The sequence below is a fragment of the Xylocopa sonorina genome, chromosome 11 (genome assembly GCF_050948175.1).
Source record: "Xylocopa sonorina isolate GNS202 chromosome 11, iyXylSono1_principal, whole genome shotgun sequence".
Classification (NCBI taxonomy): Eukaryota; Metazoa; Arthropoda; class Insecta; order Hymenoptera; family Apidae; genus Xylocopa; species Xylocopa sonorina.
This window is the reverse complement of record NC_135203.1, coordinates 6,427,933-6,448,967: the sequence shown is the minus strand read 5'-3', so window position 1 is coordinate 6,448,967 and position 21,035 is coordinate 6,427,933. Positions and strand designations below refer to the sequence as shown.

Below are 21,035 nucleotides of genomic sequence, written 5' to 3'. Positions count from 1 at the left end.
TCATTTCATCCGTACAACATAAGGATGCTGTACAGAACCTGTTTCATATCATACGGTTGGAAGATGTACTTACAGTACCATAACATTCTCAATTACCTAAGCATACGTACAATTATTACATAATTATATCCACTAGATGGAAATTACATTAACCAGGATTCGTGATGCTAATCTCATCAACTACCTCTTCACTTTCGTTAATAACTAAATTACCAGTATTTACATTATCGCTTAAATTAATGTCTTTGTCAACCTTTTGGTTTTCGAAATATTTAGTAGACGCACGATCGTCTTCCATTAATTGATTCGCACCTATGCGCGTATTCGTAGATGCTGCAATACCTTTCGTTGTTCCAAGACCATTATTACTCTTAATAATAGTAAGGTTTGTAGTGGCAGTTTGTTTTAAAGCCAAATATTCATCAACCGAGCCCATTGGACTTATCTTCGTAATCTTGCTAGTAGTAGCCTCTGTTATCGATGACGACGATGGTAAATTTTTATTTGGGGATATGCTAAGTCTCGATAGTCTTTGCCGTTCTCTTAATCGTTTACGAATTTCTGACTGAATTTTCGATTCCTTTATTACATTTTGAACATCATCTGTTCGATAATAACGACTCACCCAAGTTTCGGTTCTGTGTGATTTCCGGGGAGAAGTTATTTCTGTTCCTACTTTGCATTGTTATCATTCCATGTCATCCATGTCATCGCAATAATTATCTAAATCAATTATTTCATCCATATCGATGGACTTCTCTTCATCTAAAATTGCTTTACTCGCGGTATCTGGTATTTCGATAGAATTTTGTTTACTCGACGACGAATTATCATGTGCTGTTTTTGGTTTAACACCGTTCTCTTGTTCTTTCTCACGTAAATTTTCATTTTGTGCCGAACCATCGTCAGTTTTCGTAGTTTTTACGTTCTGATCAGTTTTACATAAATTTACATTTTGCGCATCTGTTTCTGAATTTACAGTTTTTGTTTGTTCCTTCGTATGCGACTTCTTCTTTGTTTTTCGCCTCTTGCTGCTAGATTTCGATTGACTATCCTTGTGAGGTCCATTATTATTATGAGTACGCTTAGAAGTTTCCATTTTATGTGCATTATCTGCGTCTTTACTTGTTTCTGTAGTATTCTCAGCTGCTTCATTTTCTTCCGAAATATCTACACTATTTACACTATTTATACTATTTAAATCTCTATTTTGAATATGATTAACTTTGTCTTTAGTTTCTATAACACGTTCATTTTCCAACTTTTTATTTACACGAACTCCAGTATGAGGTTCTCCATCACTGTCGCTAGATAGCAACTCGATAACCGGAGTTGGTTGAACAACTAATACTACATCTTCATCCTCAACAGCACTATTCTGCTGAGCACTAATAATTCTTTCTAATTGCCTCCTACAATTCTCCTTCTCCTTTAACTCATCTTGTTCAGCTTTTGCTACAGCATTTCCATTCGAGGTACTGTTATTTTTGGTAGATTTAGATGAATTTGGTATTATATCCTCTTCTTTCTTTATTAAAGCTCTTATCGCTCTTGCACGCATTTCTAACTCTAACAGATCTAATAAACTATGACCTTCTTTTTCTTTATTTTTACCCACATCCCCCTCTACTTTCACTTGAACATTTGTACAAGTACCATCGGGCCCTTTCTTAAGAACACGTTTATTATCGTTCCTTTTAGAGATTTGAGATTTCCCCTTCTGCTTCATCTTTTCTTTCTTTACTTTACCTTTAAGCGTCTTTGAACCTTCTTCCCTTTTAATTGCTTCCTCATCGCTAAACCATTCCTCTGTGTCAGAGATAATTTCCAAAGAGGGTCCTATTGCCAAGAAATTAGTTCGCATAGAATACCTAAATTATTACCTACTAGTCCTAAAACTTATATAAACCACTACATACCCGAATCATCTGAATCACTTGTATCTGATGATTCTAACATAGGCTTCCCATTTAAAATGCATAATATACGACTTTTTGACATACCACTTAACTCATTAACACACCACTGTTCTAACTGTACAAAATCCATTTTCTAAAAGGAATAATCGCGCAGATCTTACTATATAATAGTTCCTATTACTAGTATGTGTACGATAAATTAAAAATTTGTTTAATGCATCATCAGCATGCAATCGAAAATTATTCATTTATTCTTATATGTACTTCAGACTTGCCAAATATATGTGAACAATGAAAACTTAAGAAGAAGCTCACCTTTAATGCTTGAGGCAACATCATTTGTATTTTTTCTGTTTTAACAGACTTAAAAAGTTGACGAGCTAATTCTTTACGATCTGACAAATAATCTTTAATCGGTTTTAAATCCCTAGCGTCTACCTCCTCATCGGATGATAGAGAAGAGGAACTTCCAGACGAACTACTAGCTTCCTAAAATTTAATTGCACCTTATCAGCCGAATTGCAATGAACTTTTATTTATTGCAAGCATGTAAACATTGGCAAGCTAATACACCGAAGCAATAAAGATAAACGATGTAAGAGACGATAATTACCTCGCTACTACGAACAATTGTCTTTATTTTTGACATATTTTATCTATTAAGTCTTAGTACATAACAAATTCTGGTCAATTACTTACAGAAGCTTGTTATACCTTTAAGATTTACATGTCAAAAACAAAATAGTGTACACACAAATGAATACAATGAATAGACGGAACACCTTATGAAATTTCTAGTCTGTCAACCTGGAATATCGATCGAGCAAACAACAGAAATTATGCCAACACTTTAATTACAAGTTACACTAAAACTTATATTATATGGGAATTAAACGAAGAAATCAGACAATATTTCAGATAACCTTAAACACAATAATTCATTAAATTAATTATAACACCCATCGCAATGACAGTGTTATTCTGAATTGATAATGTTGCATGTGATATGAGAATGACAAGAGTTATACAACACAGACTTTGGACTATACAACACAAATTTGTACTGAATGATAACTCTATATCATACCTAGTTCACGGTTAAACAGCTACCTGCTACTCGTGTCAAGATATAACCTATCCTATTGTTGACAAATAGTTGTCAACAAGGTGATACCACTTAAAGAAAATGCAAACTTATGAATAATTCAAAGTATAATGACTCCATTTCTAAACGTAGTGCTATCGCGAACATAAAAATTCGATTTCTTGTGTAAAATTGACTTTGTGATTGGTAATTGACAGATGACAACTAACCAAATCAGCAATCGCAATCATTTTCTTTGCTGATGTACAGAGACATGAAAATATCTGCTTTTTTACAAATAATAAAATAAAAGCAAGGAACATTCCTAGGAAACCACCTGTATTTAATTTGTATGAATTTAAAATGAATGTAGTAATGACAGTAATTTCTTCCACTTATAAATTCTTACTTTCTTATTGAAACTTTGTAACAAATTTTTGAACGAAAACACAGTGTTTATAAATAATTGTATACAATTAGTTAGACTGAGCGGGACGTTTCCTAGGAATATACAAGAAGCAAATACTATTATTGAAAGTGATATCTTATTCTCAAGATACATGTTATGATAAATTCTATTCAGTGTATTCTATACGGCATCTCTGTTCCTGCATTCACAAATAGCAGCAAAAATGCTGAACAGATTCAAGTCTGCAATTATGAATGCTGTGGGTGGGAGTGAACTTGGCCTACAGTATCCTACAGATTCAGATAACGAAGCAGTAACAGATTATCTTAATTTTAATGTCACCACAGAAGTAGAAAATAAACCTTACAGTAGGCCTAGTTTCTTAGGTTTAACAACTGAAGAAACTCAAGTATGTGCTTCAAAATGTTATTAAATTATTGTCACAACATCTAATATCTAATACTGCAACTTTGAATGTTCCTATAATCAATAGGTAAGTGCAGATCATAGAGTGAGACCAATCATAGTTCCAAGAGACTTAAGCCGATTGCCTTGGTGTGCTGGTTATGCAGAATGCATAAATGCTGGGAAAAGTATATGGAATGAAGATCAAACTTCTGCAACCAGGGGAGACCTCAAACTAGCAGATGTTAATGTCACATTGCCTTATGTCATGTTCTCTATGTTCGATGGACATGCTGGATATCAAGTGGCTTTAACCGCGAGGTTACACTTGCATAGAATAATCCTTGTAAGTACAGAAATTTTGCTAAAAATTTTATTCCTAAAGATATCATTTAAAAATTTATATTACCCTTTTTTAGGGAAGGTTAATGGCAATACCTGGAAATATGTTGCTTAACGAAGATGAAGATGAATTAATAAAAGGAAGAGATTTAGTTGTAGGTGCTATTGAATTAGCATATAGACAAATGGATCAAATGGTAGAAGCTCAAGCTCAAGGTGGAGGTGGGGGGTGCACAGCAATTACCATTCTATTTCTCAATGGTAGATTATATGCAGCGGGTGCTGGTGATTCGAGGTAAATATTTTCACATTTCAAGTGTTGTTTAATATTTCTGATAAAAGTTAGAATAATTAATACGAAACTGTAATTGATAGAGCTGTACTAGTTTTGGGGGATAGTCAGCGTGCACTAACAAGAGATCATACACCAGATTCAGAATCGAATCGAGTCAGGGCATTAGGTTTTCTAAGAAGTACAGAGTTACTGAAAGGCTATTTCACACCACTAGAGTTTAGAAAACGACCCCTACTAAAAGAATTAGGATCTATGGTTCTATATAGAGAGCCTTACATGACAGGTTGGGCATATAAAGTATTAACTCATTCCGATTTTAAGTTACCACTCATCTCTGGACATGGCAAAAGGGTAAATGTTCTTAGAACCTGACAAAATTACGACACATATTGTAGAAATTTAATGTAGCTTTGCTATGCAGAGTCGAGTAATGGGTACTATAGGAGTAACGCGCGGTTTTGGAGATCATGGCTTAAAAGTAGCTGGTACAGGAGTTAACATAAAACCATTCTTATCGTCACAACCAGAAGTGCAATCTCTAAATTTAGACAACTGCAATCTCACAGAACGTGATTGCGTTATCGTAGCTACAGATGGGCTTTGGGATGTTGTATCGGATAGAACAGCAGCAAATATACTCAGAAAGACACTTGCACCTGATACCCCATCGTTGGAATGCAGGTGTGTCTTTTATTAAAAATTTGAATGTATATTCTACTCAAGTGAGAATGATGAAAATATTTGTACTATAGGCTGACAATGGGTGCTCAAGAATTAGTACAATCAGCAAGGGGTAGATTAGTTGGACGAGCTTGGGTTGGTAAATCAGAAAATCTTGAAGAAACGGAAGAAAAGTTTTCACCCATGGCATCGGTTGATGATATCAGTGTATTAGTGGTACCATTGTATCCCTACTTATGTGAACATAAGCAATGGATGAAAACAACGCAACAAGAGAGAAGATATTCCATGGATTCGTTGCACATATCAGTTAATAATTCTGTATAATAGATGATCACAAAACCGTAGGACCTGATTATCTTATGTTATAAGTAGGAATGTTGCAGTTCAGGTTTAATGTATATTCACAAATTAGTATAGTGATTGATTAATCACTAAAATACCATTGCTTTTACATTGCTTTTAACAAATAATATTTATATATACATATTGAATATTTTTAAACTACGTAACAGTTCTTTTCGGAGTGAAAGTTTATTATATACTGCCACTTTCTAAAAGTGTATTTTAAAAAGCGCCATGATTATTTAATGGAACATTCCAATTATAGAGTGTTGAACATGAAATGTAAGTACTTTAATTTTAAATAGTATGCAGTATCCAAAGTAGAGATAAAGTCTGTATAACTTTCAATACGTGTGAATAATAATTTTGCATCGAGAGGAGAGTAAGAAAAGTGAAGTAGGAATAAATTTGTACGAAAATAATCTTACTGTAAGTATATATTTTCTTCAATGATTTTAATGATTTGTCTTGTATTTATTTTTATTCTTAAGTAATTCTATTGAAATATGTACGAATTATTATTAAGTGGTTGATCCACACAAGAGAATAAATGAATACAAACATTTAAGGGTAGATTGCTTTGTTTGAAGCAATCAATGAAAGAAGTGTACGTTTTCTCTAGCGTTTGTATAATCTGTTTTGATTCTGATGTACAATTAGTGTAATTAAGAAGTGGAATAAAAGTTATATTATATTGTATTGCATATACGTTTAACGTATTTAATATGGCTGACTCTATTCGAATTTACTGCACGACGTACTTTATTTCTACCTTCAGTTTTGTTTAAAACGCTTTAATCCAATATATACAACAGTGAAGTGTGTTATTCGATAAAAAATAACTAAAATTTCTTTACGTACCCATTTAGACTGCATATCCAATATCCATTCCACGATGAGAGCGAAAGATGTATCCATTATCCATTGCACAATGGGGGATCCCAAAGGTCACTTTTCTTTTTACACTTATTTCATTTATATTTACACTCTTACACTGTTAAACACACACACCGTATTTCAATTGCAAGGCACATCGATTAAGCGAACCACTCGTACAATTATATAGCACTATAACACTTAAATTAAAGTTGAAAAAGCACAACGACTACTTTTGATACCACCGCGGCGCGTTCAAACCGGCTAACTGACCCCACTGGTTCTCTATACATTCTTGTGCGCATGCGCCGCGTCAAATTCAAATTCAGATTCAGAACACTGTGTAAACTGAGGATAAATTGTTTATGAACTATTTGCAAAGTAGACGAATTATATGTAAAATAATCACACGTAGAATCATGTTTACTGTAAAAATAATATATTCCACTGTTGCGAATATAATATTTATTAATAAACTTTAATTTTATATATTAAAAATTTGATAAAGCTCTTTGGAATTTAATAAATTTGGCCATGACTTGCTTCTAAAATTTTTAATTTGTATAAACTTTAATATGTTTCATATGCTCATTTGATGGTAGCAGGTTTTATACGTTTTATAATTTCATATAGTTTAGCATATTAAAATTGATGAGAGCGGTGGATGCAAAACGACAGTAATTTTGAGATAAACATTAAATTCCTCTTGCAAAATTCAAATGTTCGGTACAAAACGAACAGACTAAAAATATGAATTTCCGTATACGAGGAAAAGCACGCACGTAAACCCTTTAGACGCTTAAAGAGGCAAGTGCATTTTCGCGTCGTCGGTATGGCACACTGTTCAAAACAGTCAACCTTCATAAATTTAATTATGACACGTAACCGAAATAGAAGGCAGCGTTCTGCTTTCATCGGACAAAATTGTAAATTAGTTTCAACTAACATAAACGCTATACCCAAAAGAACGTCTCTCAGTTTCCATAAAGGGCTATTAATCTTAATTGTTCTGTAATTCCACCTGCGACTTGAAACATTATCAATCGCGGTTTTATATCGTATCTAACGAGCGAATTTGTTTCCTTCCAACGGTGCTGAGTCCGCGAAAGGATAACGGGCGAGGGAAATTCTATGAAACGACCAACAATAAAGGTGCAGATGAATTTTAATGCGTCATCAATGTCGTCCCGGACTAAGAGCGACAGCATAAAAGGGCAGAAAGATAAAAAGCATAGCGAATCACCGTAGGAAAGTGCTCTCCTTCGTACGGAAATACGCGCGCTGCCTGTGAAAACTAAAGCTACTCTGACAGCTCCCCGTTGACTCTAGCGTCGTTCGGTTTTAAAACTCCCAGTGCCCCTGAGTTGACAGTTTTCCGAACTCTTCTTTGCCTTATAGGCTATCAAAATTTTCATCACTCCGAGGATATTATTTCAATCTGGCTTAAATAACGATTTATACGTCGCTGAAAGCCTTTTCATTATATCGAAATCAGAAATGCATTTCTACACTGTCCACTTTCTGACAGTATCAAGTGTATGCTAAAAGGTGCGTACAAGGAACGGAATTTAAACCGAGTGTCAAGTTTATCGGGGGAAAACTAATGGCCCTAGACAATTCGACCGACATAATTCACCGTCTACCCTTTAAACGGAATAACCCCGCGCGCGTTACTTTTTTAGCACACGTCATAACGCAGATATGTTTTTTGTGCCGGCGAGTTATGACAGGCTATCTGTCACGGTCATCATCGATGGTAACTTGGAGGATACCAAGGGACGTAATGCTTCTCCTGATAAGGGTGGCGAAAGAAAGGATAAGAGAAAGAAAGAGCGAAAGAAACGGTAACTTACGGTGTATCGGAATGGCCGCAAGTTAGGGGTCTGGTGCGGGCTCGATACATCATCGTTAGAGAACTTTGGACGGCTTCCTGGTTACGCCATTGATGGCTTCCTCCGATAGGACATGATGTATCTGCCTCTCATTGCCGCTACGTGGAACTAGGAGTCGTTCGCAATTTGAAAGTAAAAGTACGAATTAGGTGATACTATGAAACATTTGTCGACGATTGTGTCTGGGTATCAATCACTCGAGCCGTATCGTGGCTGTGTATGACACACTGTTTCTGTTTCTCTGCGTTGATGCATAAATTTTCATTTACCATCGATCGAGCGGGGGCGATAACGTTTCTTTTTGATTGAAGATCTAATTTAATTCGTGCACAACTTCACGCTTATGGGGCATTGTTCGAACGGATCTCTGAGTCATACGGTTGTAACGGTAGTTCTTGTACAGTAATTTGTCTTGCATATTTCTCAGGATTCAAAGTCAGCTTCGCCTCGTTAGTTCCGCAGGTGACTGGTGCTTGTTGTCAACTCTCTTAGTGTCTCCCGAATCTAATGTCCCTTGGCTGGAAACTAACGCCTAGTTGCCGAACGTGACGCAACGGATAATGCGACAAGTTTGCCGTCAAGGGATTATGTGACCAGTTCTCTGCTTGAGTCTGCCAGTACCTTCACGGTTGGTATCCATATTTCAAGGAAGCCGTGTGTTATCCATCTTCTAGGTTTAAGTCAACAAAACTTGTAACTAGATTGAACTTATAAAAAAACCATCGAGTAAAAGTAGTACGCATTCGTGATGCAGCTTGGACTTTATCTCGCAATTAGTTGATTATCTGTAAACAAGTTAAGAAATTGTCGATTACAAAAAACAGCCGGTGCTAGAAGATAAAGATTATAGCAAAAAGAATCATAGCAGAAAAATGAAATCAAAGTGTAGAACTTGATTGAGTAACGTAAAGACGAATGGCGGAGAGGAAAAATAAAGACCAAGCTTTCCTTCACCCCTTCTTGCTTCCTTACTTCCTTCCTGCCTCGCTTCGTTCGTGAATTTTTTGCAACCATTAACTATTTTTTTCTTTTTTCAGATAATGGTGGTCCGTTGTAACGTCTGCAGATTACAGAAGGGGTTGGGAATCAGCGAGAATTTTCTAAAAAGTTTCGCAGTAAAGGAAACGTACTATTACCCGCATGTCGACTGGGATGCATACATCTATTGAAAGCGAACAGGTTGAACTAAATTAAATCCTTTTCCTTCCACCACTTCCTCAGCCTTTGTGCCTCCGTTTCATCATTCTTTGCTTTATCAAATCACTTTACAATCTACTTGTTATTAAACATTTTTTATCCTTTGTTCTGGCTGTGATGCGCTTTTTCGAGATGCGTAGGATTCATCGTGTTGCGTGCACGGCTTCAGAGGCCCACGTAAGCTCACCTGGACTACGGGAACAGTTATCCAATATCAAATTAGCGTACGTCAGGGTAAGTTCTTCCGTGGCGTATGCTCCGCTCTCTGTGCACCAATAACTTCATTTTCGCTGACGTAACTTGTAATCGTATAATCTACCGGGCATCCTGCATGAAACCAATCGATTCAGCTTCTTTACCGGTCACTGTGGAGCGAAAAGTATCTCTTTCATTTTAGTTGCAAGTGATGCAGCTCCAATTTCCGTTAACGTGGAAGGATATGCGCTCGTTGATGCTCGCTTTGAATTTCATTGTACGAAGTGAGATATCTTTATGCGATTAATTCCAAGTTCCTGTGTTCTTCTTTGGAGGTAGAGAAAACTTTCGCGGATTAGAGAATTGATTCTGGATAACGACGAGCAATTGACACATCGCGCGAGCTACTCGCGACGACTTAGCTGTCGTTGCGTAACGAACTCCTTTGTATAACAAGAATTAGTTGAATCATAATCGATTGTTCGATGAATTTGCCTGACGCAACAACATTTCTGTAGACTATGCCGCACGACCGACTCGAAGCTCCATCGCCGAGTAGCAAATGGATAGGTGTTACCTAAGCTGGTTACGGATCCTTCGATAAACACAGACGGACAAACGTTTCCTAATTGTGCTGGCAATTGTTTACGCTACCTCGTAGCACCTTCCGGCCTTACTGCGTTCACGGCAATCCCGTGTTTGCCTCGCCGCTTCTTGCTCGTCTCTGTCACGTCTTCCGGAAGAATGGACGACGAAAATTTCGTAGGAGGATCAGCGACGGGAGGTCTTAATTAAGTCGTTGCCCGTCTAGCCCTCCTCGCAGGAGGAATCTTTTCCTTTATTACGTAATTTTCTTCGAACCGGCGAAAAGTTCTGTTTGCCGTATTAATTTCACCGACCGTGACGACGTTCAAACGGATGTCTCTCTCAGCGGCAGACGAGACGCGTCTAGAAAGATATACACGGGTCCGTTCGATTTTTCGGGCGCGTCGCCTGGAAGCCCAATGAAAACGTCCCCCTTGGACCCTGCGTTCGCCAACAGGTATACACACCAAGCCTCGATCCGGCTACCGTCCGTCTCTCTCATTTTTCCATTTTCCATTTACCCCTTGCCCGCGTTTAAGCGTCGTCGTCGCAACGATACGTCGATTTACTGCGGTTTTACTACTGGCGAGGCGCGGCTGCCAGTTTTAACGATGCATAAACGTGCCGGGACATAAAGAGGACGCGTTCCGTGCGACCATCGCGATGAACGCGAGATAGGATGCACGGACAGGTGAGCCACGCAACGAATCGAGACCGTCGCTTCTCGAGGAAAGAAATATCGGTCGTTTAACACCCCCGTCCTCCGATCCGCGCCCCCGTGAGACCGATACCAGACGAATTATTGCACCGCGCCAATCTACGAGGATTACCCCGCGCAGGGAAAGGGCCACCGGGACGTCGTTCGACGACTTTACGACCGCACACGTCGCGCTGTCCTCTTGAAAGCGCATCGACGTCGCCGCTGCCCTGAGCTTTCTGGGGATTAGCTGGCGAACCTGAACCTGCGCTCGTGGGAACGCGACGCGTACCCATCGAGAATTTCGATTCCACTCGGGGCTCCATCGCGGGGCCCCATAGTTTTCCCGCGCCTTCTCTCGCGCCCTTGTCACGACGAATCGCGGGACACCGCGATGGAAAATAGAAAGATAACAGTTCGCTCGTCAGTCTCGTTTCTTTCTGAACTCTTGGATTTGCGTTTAGAATGTTCGTGGCATCGATCGCGTTGTACGCGCGCAAGTATCTCCTCTATCTGCATCCCGCCAGGTAGGAAGATTGGAATAGTAACGGGCAGCAGGAATCATAGAGTGTCACGATCGAACGTAATAATGCGAACGGATCGATTGAATGTTTAGGATGTTGGGGTTGCGGTTTGCGGGAGCAACTATTTAACCTTATCGTATCGCGACGAATGCAAATTACGTGTACAAATGCAGGCGAACGCGGCGCGCAACGGTACAGAGGGACGATCGGGACACTATAAACCAAAACTATCGCGGTCCGGCGCAGCTCAGTTTCTCTTCATAATGTATCATCGACGAATAACAGATTCATGGTACACCATTTCGGTGCGGAATAAACGGTCGAGGCGATCGATTCTGCTTGTTTAATTACCGCCGGAAGCGATGACTTTCCGGAGACGTGAAATTTCGCGTTTAATTCCCCGATGAACGGAAGAGAAAAAAAGGGGATCTAGTTGATCGATCGTTCGATATAGTTCCCGAAAGGAGACGGGATTAAACTTGAATGCTTCGACGAACGATAATCTGTACGACGCTGAGCAAAGAGTATTTCACAGAATGGAAACATTCAGGCCTTCTTACGGTTATCTCCCGTGCAGTTGGTATCTCGCTATTCAAACATCTTACATACAAACGGGCAATCAGCCGTTGGTGCTTGAATAACCGATAAAAATAACCGTACCCCGTTGGTTACCACCGCAGACATCTCCGTCCGTGGCACGGATACGCCGCACTGTCGTCATTAACAGTCGACTATAATATGTTAATTCCCGAAAAGATGCGTGACGGCATCGAGTAATGGAGAAAACTAGTAGCCGTCAATCCGATTCTTCCAGGGCCGTCCAGGAGGCTGTACGGAACTGCGATGGAACTTTTCTGTCCGCCTAATTGTCCTAACGGGTGATCTCAACGCTCGTTATCCCTTTCCGCTCGTCCTTCGGCCTCGCACCCTCGCGATTCTTTCATTCCCCCGTCCGCAAAGCGATTTATAATTAACGTTGTTCCACCCGTGACTACCCCGTTGTTTCGCATTATCGATCCGTTCGGCCGTGTTTGAATTCACCCTTCTTATCATAATCCAATTAAATTTCACCGTAACGTATTAATTATTCGACGTCCCGCAACCCATTGTGCCGTCAACGTTTGTCGGCTGCGATACACGGTGACGTCCCGAGCGTTCTCGAATGACCGTGCGGAAAATTTGTCGCGCTCCAACCCAGACGATTCGAGTGGCTACGAAAGCGGATTCAACCCTCTCTGCACGTTGGATCAGCATTACCGGATAGCTCGTTAAGACGGCCGAAATCGAGCCCTGCCTCGGATTTCCGAAGTACACAGCCAGATAATTAATGGTAAAAGCGTCGTCCCGGTGATATGCAGACGCCCGAGAGCATCTTCTGTCCGGCAATGCTCGAGACAGGTGCAAGAGATCGAATAGCTCCGTAGCCAACGTTTGTCCATTGAATGAATAATGCGAGCCCATCGTACGCCGTCGTTCCTAGACAGGAAATTCAAGTTAAATCTCTGTTGCCTGTCTGTTTCCGTATGTAAGCGTACCACTGCGAGTGAGACGTTCGTAGTCGAGGTTCTATGCTGAAAAATCTGAGGGTTCATCCGATCGATCGATTACTTTTGTACAATTTTCTCTCTGTTTAAATGTATCTTGTGGATTGGAAGAAAAATTTTATTTTTTCTAGTTTTTTTTTTTGTAGAAATTAGAGTCGAGACACGAACACGTTGTTGGCCGTATAGCATTCAACGACGAGTGGATTTCACGGCTCTTAGCACGGATATTCTGTCACCGTGTATCCAGCAATTGACTTAATGATCCGAGTGAATCTACTCTCGATGCAGGACCTAAGTGCATACACGAGGTAACATATTGGATGCTCACACGGTTAACAAGCATCTGAGCAAACAACCTACAACGGCCTTGACAAAGCGGTTCCAGCCCTCGGAGTCGGTAAAGCTCGTAATGTAGGGCGCCAACTACGAAATCTTCCGTCCCTCTCTGACCAACGGCGGGGCCGTAAAAAGTGTATAAACGAGTGTTTTAAATTCAACCAGCTGAGCGGACAGAACATCGCGAGCGGAACGCAAACATTCGCTCGCAAACAAATCTAACGGTTCGCATTATGCGCGCGCGGAATATGTGGAAGCGACAACATCATTAAAGCGCGGGCAAATAAACGTTTGATCGCGCGGATATTTTCCCGCCCGTAAAGTTACTCGGGGCCACCGCAATTAGCTATTTAAACAATTTTTATAGCGATTCAAAACGTGTACAGGCTGAAATATTTCATAATACGTTATGGAGATGCTTTCAAAGACCTCATACTGCGAAGCTTGCGAGAGCAGCCTGGGCGAAGGTGCACAGAATCCGAGGGCGTGCGCTCGTGTGCGAGCAGAGTACACACAGCGGGATGCAGCGTTAGATCGAGTTGGGTTATTCATGAATTATAGAGATCGTCGTCTATTACCAGATTGAGGCCAAACACCTTACACGCGGTGGTCTATCGTTGATAATGATGATTATCGCCTGTAGTTGGAAAGATATCGGTCTACGAATTGTTTCAGGGAATTATTATTGTACGTCGATTTTCGGAGAAAGCCACGATCGAACGTCAATACCTATTAAAATTTAATACCTAGCTTTATGTTTTGCGAGTACTGTACAGATAAAATTGTTTGCTTACGATACGTAGAACACGTGTGTTTAAATTACCTTCCAATGAATCAGAAATTAGATGTTGATTGTCGCACAAGGCTCTTAGCCTATACAAGATAACGCTTCATACAATTAAAAAGTTCTAAGTGTTTTAGTTTGTACTGCTTTCGGAGAATTCCGAAAATTGAATCGTGACGAACCCTTTGCGTTCAACGCACATCGCACAATTTCTAAACACGAAATGACATATGTTACAAAGCTTTCTGTATACCAATATCTCACTAATTTGATAACGCGACGCGGAGTCTTAGAAAAACGGGATGATTCAAACCACTCGAACTACTTTTCTGAGTCTTATTATTGTTGCATCGAACGTGCGACATGTTCATGCAGCGAAACCTCTTACACTCGATGACTTATTATTTACTTTAATAATTGGCATTTAATTCTGCGAAAAGAATATAGATATCGCGAGCGATAATCGATCGATATCGTCGAATAATACGCGCGATGCAAAAATTGTACATCGACAATGACAATTTCTTAGAACAAATCTTTCCAGAAACAGCGAGTAGTGCGTTTGAAAACAGATCGCGATAAGTTAACTGATAAGCCGATTGTTGGCGATATTTAAACAGCCAACCGGTGTCAAACGCCAGTATTCAGCACTGAACTTGCACGAGTGCAACTAGAAAACTTGATACGTGTCACAAGTGTTGAAAATGGCTGCGCAGAAAGTGCTCTTTTACCTGGCGTTGGTGGTCATCGTCGCCGCTGTTACCGAAGTCAACTCGTCCGCTCAAGTCGGCCAGTATGCTTCGAACGTGAACAAGTCTCACAACTTGTCGGTCGGGTTCAGAATGCCCGGCGACAGGATCGTACTCAGACAGAACGTGGTCAAGAATTCTTCCTGGATGAGAATAGTTACCGAGGAGAGGACCTTCAATGCCTCGCGTTACGACAGGATCACCCTGGTCCAGGCTCTGGACCAAAAGACCGATGGTAACGGTGCGTACGCCAGTATCCTCAGAGGCGGTCCAGGAACCAGCAACGTCACCATGCGATTCAAGAGTCAAAGGGGACACGGAATCAACTTCGTCGTCGAGCTGTACGCCAGGCCCTAAGCTGCGCGCTTCAAGCCAACCAAGCTTATTCAGATGGATTCGCTGGTAATAATCCCGATGGCGATCCTCGCAATTATTAATTTATAACACTCCAATAAAAATGTAAATTTCTATACCTATTTAATTGTTGTCATCGATGAAACATACTCGCATATTCGCTGTACTGGTTCCTAAGTAAACGCGGTTTAAGAATGCGCGACACGAAGTCGGAGATCGAGGAACGGTGAGAAAAAGGAGGAATGATATTCAGGACGGGCGTCGATAATAATGCAATTAACGCTGAGGCGAAACGAGCGTGTCCCCGGCGAAAAACAGATTGGGAGGAATTCACCGATGGAATGCGTTTCTTGTACGCGCTAATCAACCAGACCCCGTTCCCAGCGGTGCCTACCGATAATTCTCCCTCTCGTTCCTTTCCGGTTCTCAAGTGATCGTGCACCCTGGAATCCCAGCGCGGCGCTCGCGCGTACCAAACGCTAGGAGAGATACCCCTCCGTTTTCGAGGCTTACGTACAAAGTAGATTTTGCGCATGCATGCGTAGCGGCACGGAGTAGGAACAACCGACTGGAAAATTGTTGTCGCTTCGTGCGCGGATTCCACCGCGGCTAACATCGGCCCGGGCGAAACTTCGAATCGAGTTGAGGGCCACTGAAATTGGTGGCGGTATCTCAAGCTTGCGAACGACCATTTCGTTAACCTACTTATTCTATCTCCGTTCCACCCTTGGAACCGGTCCGCGAGTATCTAGTTTGCCCGCAGTTCCACCAACCCCCTGTGAACGCGCGGGGCCACCGCTTCAGCGGAGATACGGTCTTGTTTCTCGCGGATTGTTCTTTAATGACGACAGACACTGAGAGGTCAGCAGACATCTGTTTCGTAAATAGGGACGAGCTTCTAAATCACTTTAAATACCAGCGAAATGGAAGCCCGTTTTAAAGCTGCCCGGGTAATAGGGTGAAACCGTGTACCGTTGGCAAGCGAGCGTACGTGAGCGATTCATTAATTTTTCCGCAGGTCGTTGTTCGCATTTTCGATCCGCGAATAGAACTGTCTCTTTAGAATTCCGCGCTGGACTTTGATGTACAGTTATCGACAGGCAGGACAACGGCAGAGGCATCTCCTGGTATTTTTACCGTCGCGGTTGCTAAATATATAGTTGAAGGAAGTAAGTAGGTAACTTGAAGACGGTACGAGGAAACTAGACTCTCGCTAAACGAGTGAAACGCGATCGATAATTTGGTGCTTATTTATAACAATCGGGAAGGAAATGGCTGGATCGAGGTGCTATATAAAAGTGTCGGTAGTATAAAAGTGAATCGTGGCATATGTTCCGTTGCTAAAAATAAAAACGTCGTATACCGCTTTTATGATGATCGACTAAAAATAGAGTTTGCTTGTACAGTCGTATAGTTCCTCTCTTTGACGCCTCTGTGTTTTATTCGTATTTACGTGTATACCGTCAACTCGAAACTTCTATTCTAGATTCTGCCAGTGTTTTTTGCGCGAATATCGACTGAAGCTCGATTGATGCGCCGGGAAACTCTTCGTCCCAGAAAAGTTTGCACAGTGTTATACATTTTCTGTCGCCTCGATGAAAGCTCGAAAGATAATTCGACGATGAAGATTCCGATAGAGAAGCGAGCCGCTATTTTAAATCGGACGAGACTTTCCCTTTCCGTGTAATCAGTTCTGATAAGAAGATCTGTGGCTCTTAAAGTCCACAGCTGTCGGTCAGGTGTAATGCGAAATCGTAAGGACCACCGGGCCACGACCATAAACCTGTCCCGCACGATTTCGGTTATTGCTTGTAAAGTTGCGAAACTGACGAGCAAACATGCGCCGGGTACCAACGCCGGGCAGACAATTCGATGACAGGACTCGACGAGAACGAGGGACCGAATGAAAGCGTGTTTGCACCCCCGGCGCGGCCACAGAAGAACCAGCCGTCAGCTCGAAACCGCAACGGCCATTATCGGGCAATTTTAAACGGGAAGCCGTAGTTACGATTTCAACGTTTTTAAACTTCGCGCCAAACAACGCGACGCGTTCCTTTTATTCCTCTCGAAATCTGTAGTCGAAACACGCCGGGACGGCGACAAAGGTTTTCTTCCCTATCCGAGCAGGCTGAAAGAACGAAGAGACAAAAGGGATTCTGTTTTCGAGATATTTTATTATTCCTCTGCCTCTTTTGTATGCGGCGCGCGAGGCGATACAACAAAGGGGGACGGTGTAAATGTTCAACGTGTGCTACCTGAAATATTACAGACGTAATGCAAGTCAGCCGAGTTATAGACGTTACGCAGCAAGTCTCCAATGAAATGGTTTTAATGGATTGGCTAACTGACTTGCGTTTTCTGTTTGATGCCGGACGCGATCCGGGCAAACCTACTGTAAAAGCTGATGAAGTTAAAGATTCATCCGTACGAGAGCTGAGCGCGCGCTTCTGACGAGTTGCATAGATCAATCTCGGAGAATCGCGCGATGAGAATCGTCTACTAAATACCTGCTATTTTCTAAACTCATTTCAGTATTCATACGCGAGGCTCATCAGTTAAAATCGAGATGTATGCCTCAAAGAACGATAAGTTTGGAACATTATTTCTGCACGAAGGTACCAAAGTGTATCTATATCATTTCGTATCAAACTTAGATATATATATAGATATATATACTATTTGATACTAGTTGTAAGTCCTTTGAAACCAATCCCAGCTGCTGATTAGCCGCAAATGCAAGATCACAGGCTAAGCACCGGTACGATTACGACGTAAGTCAACAGTGTTGCCCCATGCGGTCAGCTCGTTAACCGGTATGAACTGTACTCTGGCCAACTAATCTACGTTTATACGTATATAGAAGAAACACGATCAACTAATATCCTTTGATCGGATTCTCGACGAAGAAAACCGCATTACGGTGGAATCTGTCGTGATTAAAAGGGACCGTCTTGATGATGATTTGCGATGAACATATTAGATGAGAGATTAGGCCGGAGACGTAGGCGTTTAAATTAAACTGCGACAAGTAGTCGTTACATGTTTATGAGAAAAACTATTTTCCAGGCGCTTCGAATTCCTGGTTGTTGCGACAGCGTTGTTTAATTTTAAATGTAACTTCAATTATGTATACAGTGACGGCAGAGATTGAAGTGTATAAAGCGGTAGAGAGAAATTGAAAATTGGAGCGCGTTCTATTAACGCTTGAATCGTGATTATAATTTATATTGAATAAAGTCATATTGGTCGTGGAAATTGTCAGACAACAATTCTGTTAAATCTATTTCGACTTCGCTCCTATGCGTCAACTATTTGACGCTCGATATCGGGGAACAAAAATGACGTTACGATCGTTAAAATCGTCGATATTATGTTTTCAGACACCTCGCCTGTAAAAGCTTGAACGTCTGCCTTCGAATCGAAATTGTTGCCACCGTCGCGAGATTGTTTTATTCTAATCTTATTAAACTGGTTAGTATCCAGTTTACGTTCTATACGTTAGGCTAATGTTCTCGTACTCGTTAATCTATTCGAGGAAGAGAGAAAAAAAATGATTGCCACGAAAACGGGATGGGCCAGAAAAACTAAGTAGCGGAATATTTCAGAATTAAAATTCAGCGGAAACTGGAGCAACGGGTTTAAAAATTCTATACACCGCGAAAGAAAAAGCACCATTCTGATACGAACGTTTCATCCCCCGCTACACTCGTATCTACATACTCTCGATTCTATAGACAGCGTCTATCGCCGTTGCGACAGAAATTTATTGTATCACCTCCAGTTGTTCATCGTGTATTTGTAGCAATATAAATCCATAGGGATTACAAGAACTTAAAAATTTTGAGCAACGCTTGTATTTAAATAACTTAAAAAAAAAAATTATTGTCCACGCGATAAATCACGGCTGCAAACATTTCTTTCTTCCACGTCTGGCGCGACATTACTGTCGGCGATAAATTATAACACGCTCTAAGGAAAATGGCATGACATATCGCGCAAGAGTTAGAAAAGGTAAAAAGGACACAAAGTGGTGGGTGGCGGGACAGGTAGGTGAACTACAGGCAAAGGCAATCATCGTCAAGGGAAACAGGGGTTCACGTCAATAAATACTGACATTTACGCGGCTTTGGTCTATCGATCTCGGGAGAAAATGTCCAAAAGGGAGAGAACGCTCCTTACATTTGTACCATAAATTTCAGAATACTCACGCAGCGTCATTTGCGTTTATAACAGCTTCTATTAATGGTACCTCGCGTTTTCTATTCTTTTCTTTTAACTCGAATCTTATTTTCAGAGTTCCTGTGGCGCACGAATTCGTTTAAGAACCAATTAATATTGAAGTTTAATTACGAGGATAATGAGGCTAGTAAATGAAGGGTGATGCCCAACTAGGGCAATGGTCAAGGGCGTGGCCTCGTCGTCAGGCTATCGCACAGAATCTGGTATTAATATTTCTTCTCTTATTTACCAATCGTTTAAAACTCTCCACAGAGTGCCATAAATCACTTTGAGAACGATCTGCATATTTATGCCTGGGTTATGGCGAGCGAATATTCGGGAGAATCACCTACGCAGGGGGGGTGTCTCAGATATTTTCGCAAGGGTGCCGCCGCATCGACTGTCTCGTACAGGAAAATGTTTTTAGTCGCTTGAAAGGGGGGTGGATGAAGTGGATTGAGAGTGACGTACGCGGACGTGTTTGCGTACGGGTAAAGTAAAGGGTCGGTTAGTAATTTCTCGGACTGGCCAGTGGAAGAGCCTCGCATAGAACAGCCGGATGGCTCGTGTCGCAGACCACGGATATACGGAACTGTATCGATCCAGGCGTTAAATATTTAATCGCAGGAAGAAAGTTCAATACACGGACAAGGACGGTTGTCTTTCGAAGACAGGCTAAACGTACGAAAACGAACGAGACAAGAGGAAGGTGGCACGCAACAATTCCTCGTCTGGCCGGTATTTGCCAAGCCAGAGTTGACTTTCATTATTTAGAGCGGCAGAGAAAAATGAGGATCGTCGACACGTCGTTCCTACTGCGTATCGATCGTAATTTACCAGACAGCTTATTCATATATACGTACCTATATCAAAACCGCGGACTTTCATACGTAGCTTAGTTCCAGTTTACCTAAGTAATTTACCGTCCCCCTAATATCGCGCACTATCACTGATCATTTATTTTTCTCCGCGGAACAGCTTCGCGTTGAATACGTAATAACTCGTACGAGATGCAGCCTGCAGTTTGTAAGCAGAAGCGTATATAAAATATATGTAATTCATAAATAGAAACTGCGCGAGGTGATCTCAAACTTTACCGGAATAACCTCCGGCGGTTGAATCTTTGAACACGGAAATCGTGGACGAAGTGCAACGATTGCTTTTTAATGAACCGCTCTTCATCGCGTAATTTCTTTGAAAGTTATAGAGGAACGTCGTTAAAAATTGTTTTTTCGAGATAGTTTTTCTTTTTCTATAAGCAAATTGACTTTCTAATTGAAAGGAGAAAAGCTTGGATAATACCGAACGAATGATTTGCGATTAGTTTTATCGCGATTATTTTTGGGGAAATTTATGAACGACGAATATTCTCGACGGACGAATGAATATTCTGAATGAATTATGAACGTATTACAGTTTGGTAAACCGTGGAAAGAAACTTCTGCGAGACAATTGTTACGTTTAGCAACCCTTGTGGCAACGAACCATCGATTGTTTTGCGATATTTGACGTGGAGCAATAAAAATGTCGCGATTTACTTCTCAGAAAGTAAGACACACCAATTTTCTACCCTATATTGACAGGCTGCTTGTTACTGGAAAATT

At 41.0% G+C, this 21,035-nt stretch overlaps 3 protein-coding genes across 4 annotated transcripts; 2 read left to right on the top strand and 1 right to left on the bottom strand.

Annotated features, from left to right (window-relative positions):
* On the bottom strand, nucleotides 1–2,657 carry LOC143429077 (uncharacterized). The gene is made up of 4 exons (XM_076904474.1): nucleotides 2,533–2,657; nucleotides 2,235–2,408; nucleotides 1,920–2,052; nucleotides 1–1,839 (listed from the first exon to the last, which is right to left on the bottom strand). Exons 1-4 carry the CDS (start codon nucleotides 2,566–2,568, stop codon nucleotides 689–691), a joined length of 1,494 nt encoding a protein of 497 aa, XP_076760589.1. The 5' UTR covers nucleotides 2,569–2,657; the 3' UTR covers nucleotides 1–688.
* A 346-nt stretch (nucleotides 2,658–3,003) lies between these two features.
* Nucleotides 3,004–6,174, top strand: LOC143429097 (protein phosphatase 1H). Of its 2 annotated transcripts, XM_076904507.1 has the most exons (7): nucleotides 3,004–3,375; nucleotides 3,488–3,821; nucleotides 3,906–4,163; nucleotides 4,237–4,454; nucleotides 4,535–4,805; nucleotides 4,876–5,135; nucleotides 5,207–6,174. In XM_076904507.1, the coding sequence occupies exons 2-7, from the start codon at nucleotides 3,636–3,638 to the stop codon at nucleotides 5,460–5,462; spliced, it is 1,449 nt and encodes a 482-aa protein (XP_076760622.1). In that variant the 5' UTR covers nucleotides 3,004–3,375; nucleotides 3,488–3,635; the 3' UTR covers nucleotides 5,463–6,174. The 2 variants fall into 2 exon arrangements, with proteins under 2 accessions (XP_076760622.1, XP_076760621.1); XM_076904506.1 differs by having other exon boundaries at nucleotides 3,004–3,821.
* Nucleotides 6,175–14,814: 8,640 nt separating this feature from the next.
* On the top strand, nucleotides 14,815–15,260 carry LOC143428783 (putative salivary secreted peptide). The gene has a single exon (XM_076903907.1). The coding sequence runs from the start codon at nucleotides 14,815–14,817 to the stop codon at nucleotides 15,214–15,216; it is 402 nt and encodes a 133-aa protein (XP_076760022.1). The 3' UTR covers nucleotides 15,217–15,260.
* Nucleotides 15,261–21,035: the final 5,775 nt, after the last annotated feature.